The sequence below is a fragment of the Peromyscus maniculatus genome, chromosome 4 (genome assembly GCF_049852395.1).
Source record: "Peromyscus maniculatus bairdii isolate BWxNUB_F1_BW_parent chromosome 4, HU_Pman_BW_mat_3.1, whole genome shotgun sequence".
Lineage (NCBI taxonomy): Eukaryota > Metazoa > Chordata > Mammalia > Rodentia > Cricetidae > Peromyscus > Peromyscus maniculatus.
In genome coordinates, this window is record NC_134855.1 from 128,514,582 (window position 1) to 128,528,560 (window position 13,979).

The 13,979-nt window shown below is 47.6% G+C and overlaps 1 protein-coding gene across 3 annotated transcripts in view; it reads left to right on the plus strand.

Moving 5' to 3' along the window:
• The window catches only part of Syndig1 (synapse differentiation inducing 1), a 160,092-nt gene that overhangs the window by 92,597 nt on the left and 53,516 nt on the right, over positions 1 to 13,979 (plus strand). For all 3 annotated transcript variants that reach the window (XM_006985533.4, XM_016003979.3, XM_016003982.3), the window contains exon 3: positions 1,185 to 1,322. In XM_006985533.4, the coding sequence (XP_006985595.1) occupies positions 1,185 to 1,322 (138 nt within the window). The remainder of the gene's footprint in view (positions 1 to 1,184; positions 1,323 to 13,979) is intronic.

Here is a 13,979-nt window from a genome sequence, read left to right on the forward strand (position 1 = left end):
GGATGGGTGGGTAGGTAGCCTGATAGCCTGGTGTGGCAGGTGTCAAGTGGAATCATCCCACAGCCAAGCTCCGTAGAACATTTTCAAGCTTCTCCAGGCTGTGGCAGGATCGGAATGATAATAAGCTCTTTGAAGAGGAGATGCTCTGTTTCTTTTTTGTTTTTAGAAACAGTGTCTGGAGTAAGCTAGGGCTTCATCTTTGTGTGAAATAAACAGTTGGAGAAGGCAACCTTGGTTTTTGATGAGTCAGCACAAAGGGCATGGCATATGCTTTGATGAGATAAAATCCAGTGAGTGGAGCCAGCCAGGGGTGTCCATCCAACATCCGGGAAGCAAGCATGTACAAGCCCTACGAGTTAGCTAGGTAGTGGTTTTAAGTCTTAGAATCATCCTCGCTGGTGTTCCCAGCCCACCCACCAAACCACCTACATCAGATTCCCAGGAAATTCTCACCAGGTCTGTGAGAGTCCCAAGTGCCACTGTATCACAGTGAAGGGAGAGCTACATTCACAGGCAGCTGCTCCCAGAACAGCTGTCACATCCTCATGAGGGAGGCTGTACATCTGGGTGGAACTTGGGCTCCTCATATCCTGACTCTGATCAGCATCAAAGGAAACTTGAATATATCCAGAGACAGCATCCTCCCTCTGTCCACACTAGCCCCACCCTGTCCTGAGCACAAAAAGCAAGATACAGGTAGGGCATGCCTCCTGAAAGTCCTCAAGGGTACCATCTTTATCCCCATTACCCCACACCAGGATCCCAGAGATTTCTGAAACATGATTTTCCTCACTAGCCTCCCATTGAACCCATTATAAGTCTAAGGTGTCCTAAGTCAGGATGGATTTAACACCTGGAGAAATCAATGGTAAACTAAAACAAAGATAAAATAAAACAAACAAACAAACAAACAGTAAGTTAAACCATGGTGAGCTGAAGACCTTTTGTATCACCATTGTTTTCTGTAACATGGAAAACAGCCTACTATTTCGATGTCTAAGAGATTTGACCAATTTTTCCAATGATGCACCCTTATTTGAGGTTCACACTTGTTGGTGATCATGGTACCAAGAACATTAGCAACAGCAGCTGGAACAGCAGCCAGGAAGGGCCTGCTCCAGCCAGGTGGCATTCCATTACTCGTTCACTGAACTTCCCCCCTGTCCTTCCCACTGTCTCTGCAGAGTGACTACTCCAGCGACACAGAGAGTGAGGACAACTTCCTCATGATGCCCCCACGGGACCACCTGGGGCTCAGCGTCTTCTCCATGCTCTGCTGCTTCTGGCCTTTGGGCATTGCGGCCTTCTACTTGTCCCATGAGGTAAGGCCTCTGTCAGCTGGTTATACACCCTACAGGGTGAGGATGTTCACACAAGCACACCATCACCAAGGGTAGCCAAGGAAGCCTGGCCATTGTCTGCCATGAGGGGTGTCTGCATGTGATAAGCTGGGGGACCCCCAGAGAGCCAAGTAGGGTTGTTAGTTGGCCTTACCCGCTGGTCACTCAGTTTTGTCCTTGTAGAAATGATACTGTTTCAGAAACAGAACTGACGACCAAAGCAGGCATCCACCTACCAGAGGACAGATGGCCTTTGGAGGCTTGACCTTTAAATGAAACTTGGTGTGTCACTTGTGGGGAAACATCTGGTCTAGGTTAGAGATACCACTGTAAACACTGAACCTAGCCAGAAAGGAGGGAGCAGGGTTGTTTTCCTTGTCAAAGGCTCATTTTTGTAAAATATTCATATAACAGAGCCTGGTCTCCAACAGCCTATGTAGATCCATGCTGAGTGGGAGATCCTAACGGCACCAATTCCCATCTTATCTTACTATATATACAGCATCCCATACTTTACAGAATTCAGGTTTTGAAAGAGGTTTTTCCTAGCAAAGAAAGAGACAGCTTTCACAGTCTTATTCATAAAAGAAAAGCTTTTCAATGCGCTAATTAAAGCATGAAATTACCATCACCATCACCCACTGTCATTGTCCAACCAGAAGAGGGAGAAAGGCAGCCCCATGTAGTGGAATGCTAGAGGCTCTAGTGCATATGGAGGTTCTCCGGGTACGAGATGACCCCTGAGGGATGCTAGGATACCCCTGCTTGCTTGTAGATTCCAAGACTGAGGCTGTCAACAAGTCACTGGCATACTTGAAATAGCTTTTTCCTTGTTTGAACATGGCTTTCCTGCCTGAACCAGAAGTTACCTCTTGATGGCTTCTGAATTGATGAAGCTGGGACTGGTGTGGTGAGGGGAGCCTTGTGCCTAGCTCTCTTTGTGCCACCAGCATGACTCCCGCAATGGCCAGCTGCCTCCCTTTCCTAATATCCTAGGAAGAGCAAGGGTTGTGGTCCTCTTGAGGACCAGCACTTCTTTGCAAAGACTAAGAGGCAGAGAATTGCCTCAAGGTAGGAGGGAGGGTACACTGGACAGGATGAGTGTGTGGATGGAAGTGGGAAGCCTATGGAGTCAGACAAGGAGGGTGGAGCAAGGCACAGCTCCGGTTCTGGGCTGCTCTTTGGTCTAAGTTCTGAAAGATAAGCACTAGGGTGGGTGATCCTGGACCCCTAAGGCCACGCTGAGAGCTTGTTCAAGGGCCAGCCCTGGCCTGGAAGGTCTTTCTAGGTGTCTCCTGTGAATGCTCTATGCATGTTACAGACCATGATTGCAATCAACAGTATAAACTTGTGTGGAAAGCCAGATTCCTGGGCCCAGGCAGCTGTGAGTTGAGGCAGGCTCAGATGAGCCTTACCTCCAAGGCTTACCCAGGCACTGCCCATACTGCAGACACAGGTACATGAGGGTTTGGAGAAAGACCTGTGTGCGATATTCATGGTGAGTGTAGTCTACTCCTGCCTTTATAAGAAGCACCCTAAGTCTGGACTAGACAATACGCCTTACTAATAAAGGGGAAGTCAAGACAATGAAGTGAGAAGAGCCAGCTCCTCACCCAGCTAGGGCATTGTGGATCTATCTTATGAGTTGAATATGGTACCAACTGCATCTAGACCCAGGATCTTGCACTTCATGTCTGTGTCATCCTAAAGTAAGAAGGATGTGGCTCATCTGCCCTCCTGGGCACAGGTGCACAGGCAGCAACATGTGAAAACCCAGAGCTGAGATTTGTCATCAAGTTTTGGAAAGGGAATGGTGTTTTTACCTCATGTTCTGCTGAGGGAGGTGTTACCTCTTCCGAGGGTATCAAACACTGGGACCTTAGATAAATGGCATGGGTCAAGGAATGGTAGCCTGTGTGTCCACATCAGAAGCCAGCTTTCATGAAACCTGCTAACTATCCCAGCCCGATGGCTGGCCTGCTTCTTCACATATCCTGCAGCGAAGCCCCGTCCTCTTCTAAGCAAGGCGAGTTGGTACCTGCACCTTTGTCCCAAAGGTGTTACAGCACTCAGAGTCTCATCTCAGACATCAAGCTGTCTCTTTATATGATAAGAGCTTCTTAAAGTTGGGTCTCAGGATTAGAGGTGTTGAATGCCTTTGGTGGTCAAGATGGTTGTTATTGTTCAGCAGGAAATACAAAGCATACCTTCTGTGCCAGCTTCTAGTGACTTCTTTTGGAAGGAAAACTAAAACACTTGCAGTGGGTAGGTGTGGGTCTGTGCTGCCGGAGGAGGAGGAAGAGATGCTCCCAGGTCCTCTCCCTCCGACCCAGCTTCCCTTTTCACTACACTCAGAGAATGGGTTCCCTGCTGGGGAACCCAGAGCTGTTTTGCTTTTTCCATTAGAAATGTCTGGATGGAGTCCCCTTTGCAGGGCCTGTCTCCAAGTCCTGTCTAGATGGGGGCTTCCATGCTCAAACACTTCCCAGAACCTCAGCCCAGCCAAAAGGCTGCTGTGCACTCTGTTTATGCCTCTGCAACCCAAACTGCAGACAGGAAAGAAATCTCCAGGCCATTTGAGGAGAGCAGGCAGCTGCCAAGAGGAGAGTGCACTCGGCATGGACTAGAACAGACACACTCAGAATCAAGCTCTAAATTGAATCAAAGCTGGCCTGGACATGGCCAGCTGGGACTTCTAATCCTGGGGCCTGGAGGGAGAAGCCCGGTGCCTTCTCTCCCTGGAGGTTCTTTGCAGATGTTGTCAAGGCCCCAGAGTGCTCAGCTGTGGAGCCTCAGAGGAGCTACAGCCCAGCACAGTGCTATTCAGAAGCCAGGCTCCCCAAGGCTGTGGTGATGCTCACAAGAAATCTTTGGCATCCACGTGTGGCTTTAGTTGGTTTTTTTTCTTTGTTTGTTTTGTTTTTTGTTTTTTGTTTCTTTTCCTTTCTCACTGAACCTATTTCAGTGTATCCACTGACGAGTCAACTGTGCTTTTCTATTGTCAAAGCAACTCTCAGTGAGGTTACAGGAATGCTACACAGGGCCATTCTGGGAAAGCGAAGCAGGGGAGGGGGGAATTAAATCAGTCAGTAGTGAAAAAAATGAGTCGCTGTTCTGGGCTTACAAACTTGGGCTTTTGAGGTTCTGTCTGTCCTCTTCTAAGCAGATCCTTGTCTATAGGCAATCCCTCCATGTTATTTCCTGGTCCACAGCATGTCATCAAAATGATTTCCACACCCAAGATTTCCCAGAGGGAGTTAGGACAGGGAGCACAATGGTACCCTGCTGGGCACCACAATTGCCCAGGCACTGTGGATCTGTAGGCAAGTGGATGCCTGGACAGAGGCAGACAGCAGACAGGAGCTCTAAAGCTGTGAGAGCAGACTAACAGTAGTGACAGACGGCAGGAGTAACTTTGGTGAGCACCCACTATGCGCCAGAGACTGCACGCCACACAATGTGCCCCTGCTTAAGCTCTGGTCCCTGTGGGAAGAGAATGCTTTGGGAATGCACTTTTCCTCTCCAGCACAGACCTACTCTTGTGGAGTCGGGCCTGGGAACCTGCATTTTAACAAGCCTGCTGCCTGATTTCCTAAGCACTCAGTGTGAGCACTGCTTTCCACCCAAGTGACTTCATTTGGACTGGGATCACATATATCTTGTTGTGGCTGAGGCTGGACTCAGAGAGGTGGAGTGCCAACTGGAGGACAGGGAGTTTAGGATAGAGAACCTGGCCAGGAAGCCTGCCATCCAACATCGTGCCCTGAGCTGTAACAAAGGACTTGATATAGACACAGAGTGGGGGCCGATAAATGAAGCTTGCTGCCCGCTTCATTTTTGTGATGTCATCTGGCCCTCAAAGAGTGCCAGTTCTGTAAACCGGCTTAAGGAGAAAGGTGTGGAATGCAGATTAAGTTAGAAACTGGTGCTTCCAAATGATGCTAAGGGTAGAGATAAATCCCACAGTTTGCTGAGTAACTGCTGTAAGCCAGTTAATGCCCACACTTATCTTCTTTAATCCTCCAATAAATCTAAAAGTGAAAAATTAATATCTCCGTTGAAATGGAAAAAAAGTTCCAAGGATTAAAACAACTTCTATATCTCATAAAGGTGTAAGTATGGGGGCGCATGAGGCAGAACACCAGCACTTCTATCCTTTAAAACACAATCTGCTGCAGCAGAACCCCTTTGTCTATGTGCAATCACTTCTAGAATCACAGGACTCCCTCCTCAATCCTCTGTCCCCACCTCCCACTTCAAGAATGCATGGCACAGGGATCCCAGGGGAAACACGGTCATGCTTGACTTTGTGGCCCTGCACTCTGTCCCTTGGAACAGATGGTGACCTGAAACTGCAGCTGGACACACTCCCCAGGGGCCTTGGGTCTGGATCTGCACCACAGGCCCTGAGGTTACATGTGTGAGGTGACTAGCAGAGTTTTCTCTTTGAGACATTTATTATGCCTTGATTTCATTTCATTTCATGAAATGCTTCTTTCCTTTACTAACTGCAACATTACAGCAATAATTAAATGAGAGATGGGTACTTAGAACCAGATTAGGAATTTCATGAATAGTGCCAGCAAAGGGAACCAGGAAATGAGGGGGGAAGGGAACCTTCTTCTGGGGGAACAGGGATCCTGCAGAGCTGGTCAACATCGCCTTGAAATGTACCCATGAGTCTGTGTTTATTAAACACACAGAATGTGTCAGCCCTGATCCAGGGATCTGCAGTAAACAAGACAGGTCAAGCTCCCCCTTCATAGAGTTGGCATTCCAGTGAAGTCAGGCAGTGGAAAAACAAAAATAAAACCACAGGAGTATGCAGGGGAAAAATAACTTTGCAAATGGATATGGGAGATAAATTTTAAGGAGTGACCACAGAGGGACTGCTAAGGAGGTGACATTTCATGACAAAGCCATAGGCCTAAGCCAAGAGGTGCTCTTGAGAAAAGCCTTGCTGGCAGAGACAATCAGTATAAAAGCTCTGTGATAAGAACTATACTGACACACATGAAGAATGACCTGGTATGATTGAAGCCAGGAGACTACTGGATGTGAGAGTTGGAAACTAGGACAGAGGAACAGGTAGGGGTGTGTAAGTAGACCCAAGGACCTTGTCTGTTAAAATGAGTTGGGCTCTGATTTGGGCATGAGGAGCCATGTGATGTTGCCTCAGAAGGCAGTAGGCAGCAGAGCCCTGAAATTAAAGGTGTTACCATAATCCAGAAGAAAACCAGTGGGGCTGGACCACTTCTGCTACCAGGGATTTTATAAGTAGACTGGAATGTCTTTTAGAAGAATTACCTATGAGTTTGTGTTGTGACATGAAGAGACAGAGGGATGGGGCCCCTGGAGGGGGAAGATTATGCAGCAGGAAGGGAGGCATGTAAAATGAGCAGGGCAGGTCTTGTCTTGACTTCAGCTAGTGTGTTGGCATGGAAGAGAGGCACAGAGCAGGTGGATTGGATGTGTGGCTTGGGTTTCAGGGGAGAGGTCTGAGTGCAAACATGAGCCAGGACAGAACTAAGCCTTAAGCACTAAAGGGACCAGTGAAGAGGTGAGTGATCATTGGAAAGTCCTCAGGGACTGGAGGGAGGGGGCAATCTGAGGAGTAGACTCCAGAGGGGATGGGACAGAACCCTTCCATACCCAGAGAACCATGCCATGGAGAACAGAACAGTAGGCCCTGCACAGGAAGGAGCCATAGGTTCTGGGGCATTCTAGTTTCTTGACCTCCCCTGGAGCTCTACCCATGCCTATGATGCGTACACTTTTCTGTAAGTCTCTCGCACTTCACTTAAAAGGATGCAAGCATACATGGGAGATAGAGATTGAATATGGTGCACAGAGCAGCATCTTTTGAAGTTTGCTGTTTTTAGAAATAGGGTAATATTTGATGTTACTGAAGAGATGTAAATAGCAGCCTTTTTTGTTTATTTGCTTATTTAATTTTGTAATGCTAGGCATCCAACCCAGGACATCCAGCATACTAGGCAGACTACCACTGAGCACCACTTTAGCCACTGTTTGTTGCACATGTATGTACAGTGTGTGTTCAAAGAAAGCAAACAGAATAAGACATGGGTGTTCAATGTAGGAACTGATGGGAGAATATTGCTGGAGAGATCCTATGTGATAGGAGTGGGCAAGCATGAGAAGTAGAAAGGTCATTGTCCTCAGAGTCCCAGGATTTATCCCTAGTCATAGACAGAACAAGAGCATGGTAGATGTGTGAGGGAGCTTGGAGAAGGGGAACCTTCACCTAGAGGTGCTGGTTTCTGGACAGGCCTGAGCTGAAGTGAAGAAGTCTTCCTAGGAGGAAGAAGGGAGTCTGAGTGGTAGGACCTGAACAAGAAGAGCACAGGGTGGGAAGAAGGGGCTGGAGAATTTAGAAACCAAGATGCTGGACAGGGAGGTGTGCACGTGCCAGGCTTACCCCAGCTGTGCTGATGGGCAGAGGGCCACAGTCTTGTGAGCAGAGAGTGATCGATCCTTCTGTACATTTGCTAGGGAGAACACAGAGCTCAGGGCAGGGGCTCTGTCCTAGTTAGGGAGGCTGAGCCACAAAGTAGGGGAGGAAGGGGGAGGTAGGGAGGGCACTAGAAAAATGGAGTGGCTGGTCCCAGAATCCTGTCCACAGCTTTCTTGGACAGAATCTTGTCCACACCTTGGGATTAGGCTCAGTGAGTTCTGAACTTGAGACTGACTTGACCCACAACTGCCATGTTAGAGGAAGCGTAAGTCTCACTTTAGACAAAAGGTGTCATGTAGAGAGGAGAACGCCACAGGTCTATATACCCCTTCCCCTTATCCCCAGGGAAATAACAGCCCTAGCAGGAGCCTTCACAGCCTCATGTGTTCTTACCTCTCAACCCTGTCTGTTCTGGGTCCTGGTAACTAACAGGAGACAACCAAGTTAAACCAAGTTTGATGCCAAGAACTAAAAGTACTTATGCTTTCTCTGGAGTTTGACACTCTCTACAATGTAGAACAAGCATGCCCCAGCCTCCCTCTAAACAAGGCTCCACAAGTTCTTAAAAGGTGAGGAGAAATATCACATGGTTTGAATGTGAAATCTACCCCCAAATATTCTCTAGTAGACCACATCAAGAGGGACATCCCCATCCCCAAGGGACATGAGTGTGTGTCCCTTCTGTCTTTACCTAGACACTAATGCTAGTTCCATTTGGCTAGTTCATGAGATTGTCGGTGTTTTCAGCCCATTTTCTGGAGAAAAAACAAAGCCAAAGGTTTCTTTGGACTGCCACCAGGACATTGCCTAGAGAGTAGGTGTGGCTCTTGACAGAACACCAGATGATGCCATCTGTGCCTGGGCTTTTGCCCATGTCTAGTCCATGCTGGATTGGTTGGTGAGCCAATCCACGAGGGTTAGGGCTGGGATTGTGTGGGGATGTGCCACATTTGCCAGTTTTTTTAAATGGAAAAAAAAAATGCGAGGTTGGTAAGATGCCTTGAAAATCTATTAGAGCAAATTGTTGGGACTTTTCCTCCATTTGCCAAACTGCAGGCAGAATAACTCAGGTTTCTTGTGTTTATTTATGTGTTTCTTTTTGCCAAGAGCTCCTTTCAAAAAGATTGAACGGATGTCTCCAGTGATGGTCTTACCCTCACCTGAGAGTTTTGTCTTCAGGGATTACTCTTCCTCACTGCTTGTCTGGTGGACCCCTGTTCCATCCACAGTTCTACCGGGCACCTGGACAATCACTTCCGGTTCCCCGCTCAACCTCAAGCCCCATTCTTTCTCTGCCTTGTTTGTGAGGTGTCACTACTCACACAGTGCCCACAAGCCTGGGGAACAGACTCTGCAGGAGTGGATGGGTCTAGCCCTTGTCTCTGGGATGCAAATCTCCAAGGAGACACGGGAGTGTCAATGCCTGGCATAGGTATACTGAGTGCAGAAGGTTCTACACCTTCAGGAAGATCAGGGTGAAGATCTGTTTGCATTCTCTTCCTTTCTTCCTTCCTTCCTTCCTTCCTTCCTCCCTCCCTTCCTTCCTTCCTTCCTTCCTTCCTTCCTTCCTTCCTTCCTTTCTTCCATCCATCCTTCCTTCCTTCCTTCCCAAACAATGCCCCTGCACCCTCTCTCTAGTCCTCTTCTACAACACATTTGGAGGGATGGTCTGGCAATGCTCCCCCCCAAAAAAAAACAGGTGATGGAGGTTCACTCTGAAGTTTGGGAGGGGAGGCTGACTTTATGCTCTGGAAAGGGGTTGCACATGCTTCCTTATCCCTGTGCTGAGGTCTCAGGGCTTGGCTTCCTTCCCAGGGCTCTGTCCTCCCACCTATCCTTCTCTATTAATCAAACAGTATTAAACAGTATAGTAAAGCATTGCATTTCTTCTAATGTTTCTTCCAACTTTGAAATTTTCACCTTGACCTAGAGTTAAACTCTTTCCCAGAGAGGCTAAGTAGGTCTTCAGAAGTCAGAGCTGGTGCTCAGGCCACTGTGTCTCCTGGGGACACTGAGATGTCCCTTGTGCTAAGTAACGAATGAGCTAGAATGAATGAGCTAGAAATGGTGAGCCCTAAGAAGAAGATCAATGTGCCCCAAAACTCCTCCAGGCTCCTCACAACTGCAGCACTGTTGCACCTCTACTGACTTACTTAGAGGTGCATATTGAGGCCAGCACAGTGAAGGACAATGAAAAGAGGCTTGGGAAGAGAGAGAAGAGGGAAGGCTGGTACTTACCATGGTGGTACTGAGTCCCCAGCACAGCCTGCTACTGGCCACCCACGGTCTCATGACAAACTTGGCAGCTTAGGGCTGGGGAGAGAAATGATAATCCAGGTCCCGAAGGACACATCCAAGGTCTGGCCCTTAGGGACCTGTGCCCTATGCTCCCAGGCTGCACTATCCAGCTCCTCCAGAACCTAGGGGTTACTTTAAAAAGGAAAAGGGGCTGAAAGGTAATAAGTTTTCTGTATAATGTGATAATAAAAGGTTTCTCTGCTGATACAATATGCCAGATCAAGTCAAATTTAAAAAGTGAAAGAACAGGTATATTTGAGCAAAGCAACTCCCAGGTGAGCCCTCTGGTCCCAGAGATTGGGGCTGGAGAAAGTTACACAACGGAACTAATGCAGGGAGCATATATACCCTGTAGGCGAGGAGTGATGACGTGTCCTCCACAAGCTGGGTTTGTAAAACAGTGACTGCTTTAGGCAGGGTCCTGGGCTGCTGACAACTTCAGGGGAGGAGCCATCATAGCCGGCAAGAATTCAGAACTGGGCTTTTTGGCACCTTTTCTTTCTTGGAGATTCTCTGAGAGGGCGGAGTTTAGAGAGAGGGATGGGGCTCCCCGGATCAAATCAGTGGTATTCTTGCTGCTTTCTGCCTGTGTCATCATGTTCGTGTGTTGAATACAAATATAATTATATTAACTAAGAAAATACTCATTCATTTATTTACTTTTACTTATTGGGAGACAGGACCTCATTATGTAGCCCAAGCTTGCCTTAAGAACGCATACAATCTTACTCCTTCTATATCCTGTATGCTGAAATTAATGCTGTGCCATCAAGACAGTTTATAAATTGTCTTAAAGCAACTGGCCAAGTAATCATCACTAAACTTAAGAAATAGAATCCTCCTGAGATCCTCAGGATGGAAGAACTGGGTGCCCTTTCCTAGCTTCTACCTTATCAAAATCCTGAGCCCAGCCAAGCTCCTTAGGGCTCAGATGCCTCCTGAGGCGGTAATGTAACCGCTGGATCCTGCAGGCGCCTGTCTGCATTGTCTTCATCCTCCAGTTGGTTTGATCTTCATCCTCCCGCAGTCTGTGACCTTTCACTTGATGGTGCCCCACCTGCTTAAAGTACGGCTCTTGGAGTTTCCCCTCAATTGAATCTGCTGGTGGTGAATCCTCTCAGTTCTGTGCCTTTGGAACTAATCCTCTTGTCACTTTGATCCTTGCAGGTGTGAGTGCCTGGTGTGGAACTCTAACCAAATCTCTCTTCCATGTCTCAACTTCTGCCAAACCATCCCCAGAGTGATAACCTTGGGTTTGGACTTGGACGAGTTTTAAGATTTCTGTTTCTGCTTCCTCAGCTAGGCTTTTTCTGTGTTTCACTCACCTTCCCAGATTTCTGAGCCATCTCTTGATCACAGTTTCTTGATCATAGCGAGCAGGTATTTTATAGACGTTGCCTGACGGGATTCAGTTCCCTTTACCTCCCACTGCTTAGCTCTCCGGGGCTCTCAGGGCAGTGGCTGTTTTTCCAAGATCACCCTTTTTCGTGAGCTCCAGACTTAAACTTGTATCTCTCCTGTCCCACAGAGTAGCAAAAACATACCTTCTTGGGCACCTCTGTGGGTGAAGCAACAGTGTCCCCATGAGTCTTGCTCACTCCTCTAGTTTCCTGGCCTCTCCCTAATCTTGGCCTTGCAGCCATTCATCTTACTCTTTGCTGCTTGCTAAAATAGCTTTTATTTTCTCCATGAGATTTTTAGAGGCCATCTATTAAAAGACTACTCGTCTGCCACTACCCAAAGCAGGAGTCTGTGCTTCTGTCTCTTTATTTAAATGAATAATATCCTCCTTTTCCAGTATCATTATTTTAACTTAGACTGGTGAAGTCTTAGATGAGGGATTTCAATTATCTGTTGCTCAAATTCCTGTCCCTTTTGGTGCTAATTGAAACTTAGGCTGTGCTGCCCTGCATGGATAACCACGTGCAATCTACTGGGGCTGAACTGTGGGACAAATCTGGCAATCCCCAGTACTTCTCATTCAACAGCCAAGGAGGAAAAAGTCCCTACTTCAATAATACAGAGAAGCACCAAGCCTCACTAAGGACAGTCGTTTGTATCTGATGTAGAGATCAAAGAACGGTGTCTGGTAAGGGTGTCAGACATAGTTGAGCAGGGCTGGCTACAGCAAAGAGCAAATCCAGCCACCGCAGTGCTCTGAGTGAAGGCCTTATGGAATACAGTGGGCAACCAGCATTCACACCACTGGGGCCTCTAGACCTTTCGAGGCAGAGCCAGTGTGTGTGTTCTCTAAGCTATTCCCCAGGAAGGAGTAGGCTGCTGGTGGTCAGGTGAAACTAATCCGAGAAGATCTAAGCCCTTGGGCCTTCAGTTCCTTCCTGGAAATATGACCGAAGTGACCAGAGTCGGACATTGACTTGAGAAGGCACACTTTATGTGGTAGAAAGTTGACTGACTAAAAGGTGGGGTCTGAGAGCCCTACAGACAAACAAGAATTGTCCCTGATGGGCACAGCATTTAAAGCCGGGTAGAATTCCACTGCAAGAACAGCATCAAGAAGCAGTGGGTGGAAACAGAGTTTTCTGAAATTGACCTAGCCAGGAAAAGAGCAGAGCCCCTGGTCAGGCCCTGCCTAGGCGGGTACTGTGTAGACCTAAAACACACCTGGACTTGCTGAAGATGGATGCTGAGAGCGCACCGCTCAGGCTGTTAGCGCCTCACCTCACTCCATGGTGTACCTTTGACTAATACCTTGGCCTCTCTCAAACATCTAAACCAAAACTGACAGGATATTTTCAGAAACTATCACCTATCTGCCTTTTTCTTAGAAAAACAAGGAAGTATGTTTATGGTTACCTCTCTAAACCTGGGCACAGAGACAGGCTTAAAAATACTTATTATTTTTTATTGTTCAATATTGTGGCTCAGAACTTGTGACTCACATGAACCTGGAGGCTATGTGCTCCACTCTGGGATAGTGTGTGTTACAGTCACAGATCTTCGGAGGCAATGCCCTTTGCACCCCACCATCTGCCTCCTGTGACCTCGAGTGTATTACTCTTCAATGTCACTAGATGTAGAGTAAATTGGATCCTATGGCTGAATGCACCCCATAAGCGCTAGCTGATTTCATCAGCTCGGGGTTTAATTGTGCACCTGAGAGCCACAGCCATCCAGGCAGGGAGTTGGGGCTTGTCTTCTGAAAGCCAGGAGATTGCTGTAATGGGAAGAGAAAGTGTCCCAGCCCTGAGAGAGGTGGGGAACAGGAGACAGGGCAACTCTGGGAGATTGTTGACAAGGGCAGAGACAAGGTGGGTCGAGAGCTGGGATACCTCAGCCTCCCCAGGCAAGTGACACAAAAGCAAAGGTGACAGTGAGGAACAGTAGTAGCCTTTAAACCCAGGCAGTCTCAAGAACAGCACTGGGTCTTCAGGCAGGAAAGTCGAAAAGCCTGACAGGGGACGGTGTGTCAGGTGGACATGTCATCCCTGCATCAAGAGACTGCGTTCAGCTCAACAGGCATCGACTGTGAGCTCTCTCTCCCCTCCCCTCTCTCTCTCTCCCTCTCTGCTTTTCTTCCTTCCTCTGTCTCCCCTTCCCCATCTCTATCTCTGTTTCCGTATGAATATTTAATATGCTGATTGTAGCATCTAAGAGTTGTTTTGCAACTTCTGGATTTAAACAATTCCACATACATATTAATGGCCTGATATAGCCAAGACAGATCAGATTTCTGATTCCCACCTCCTTCCACAGAATCTAAGCGGTAGATGAGGCACTGATTTAAAAGAAAAAGAAACTTGTTTGGATGAAGAAGTGAATAACCCCTGTCTGTTTTTTCCCTGTGGTATGTTGAACGACTTTTTTTCAGTTGTAGGAAAGCTTTGTCTAGATAATTAGTGCTG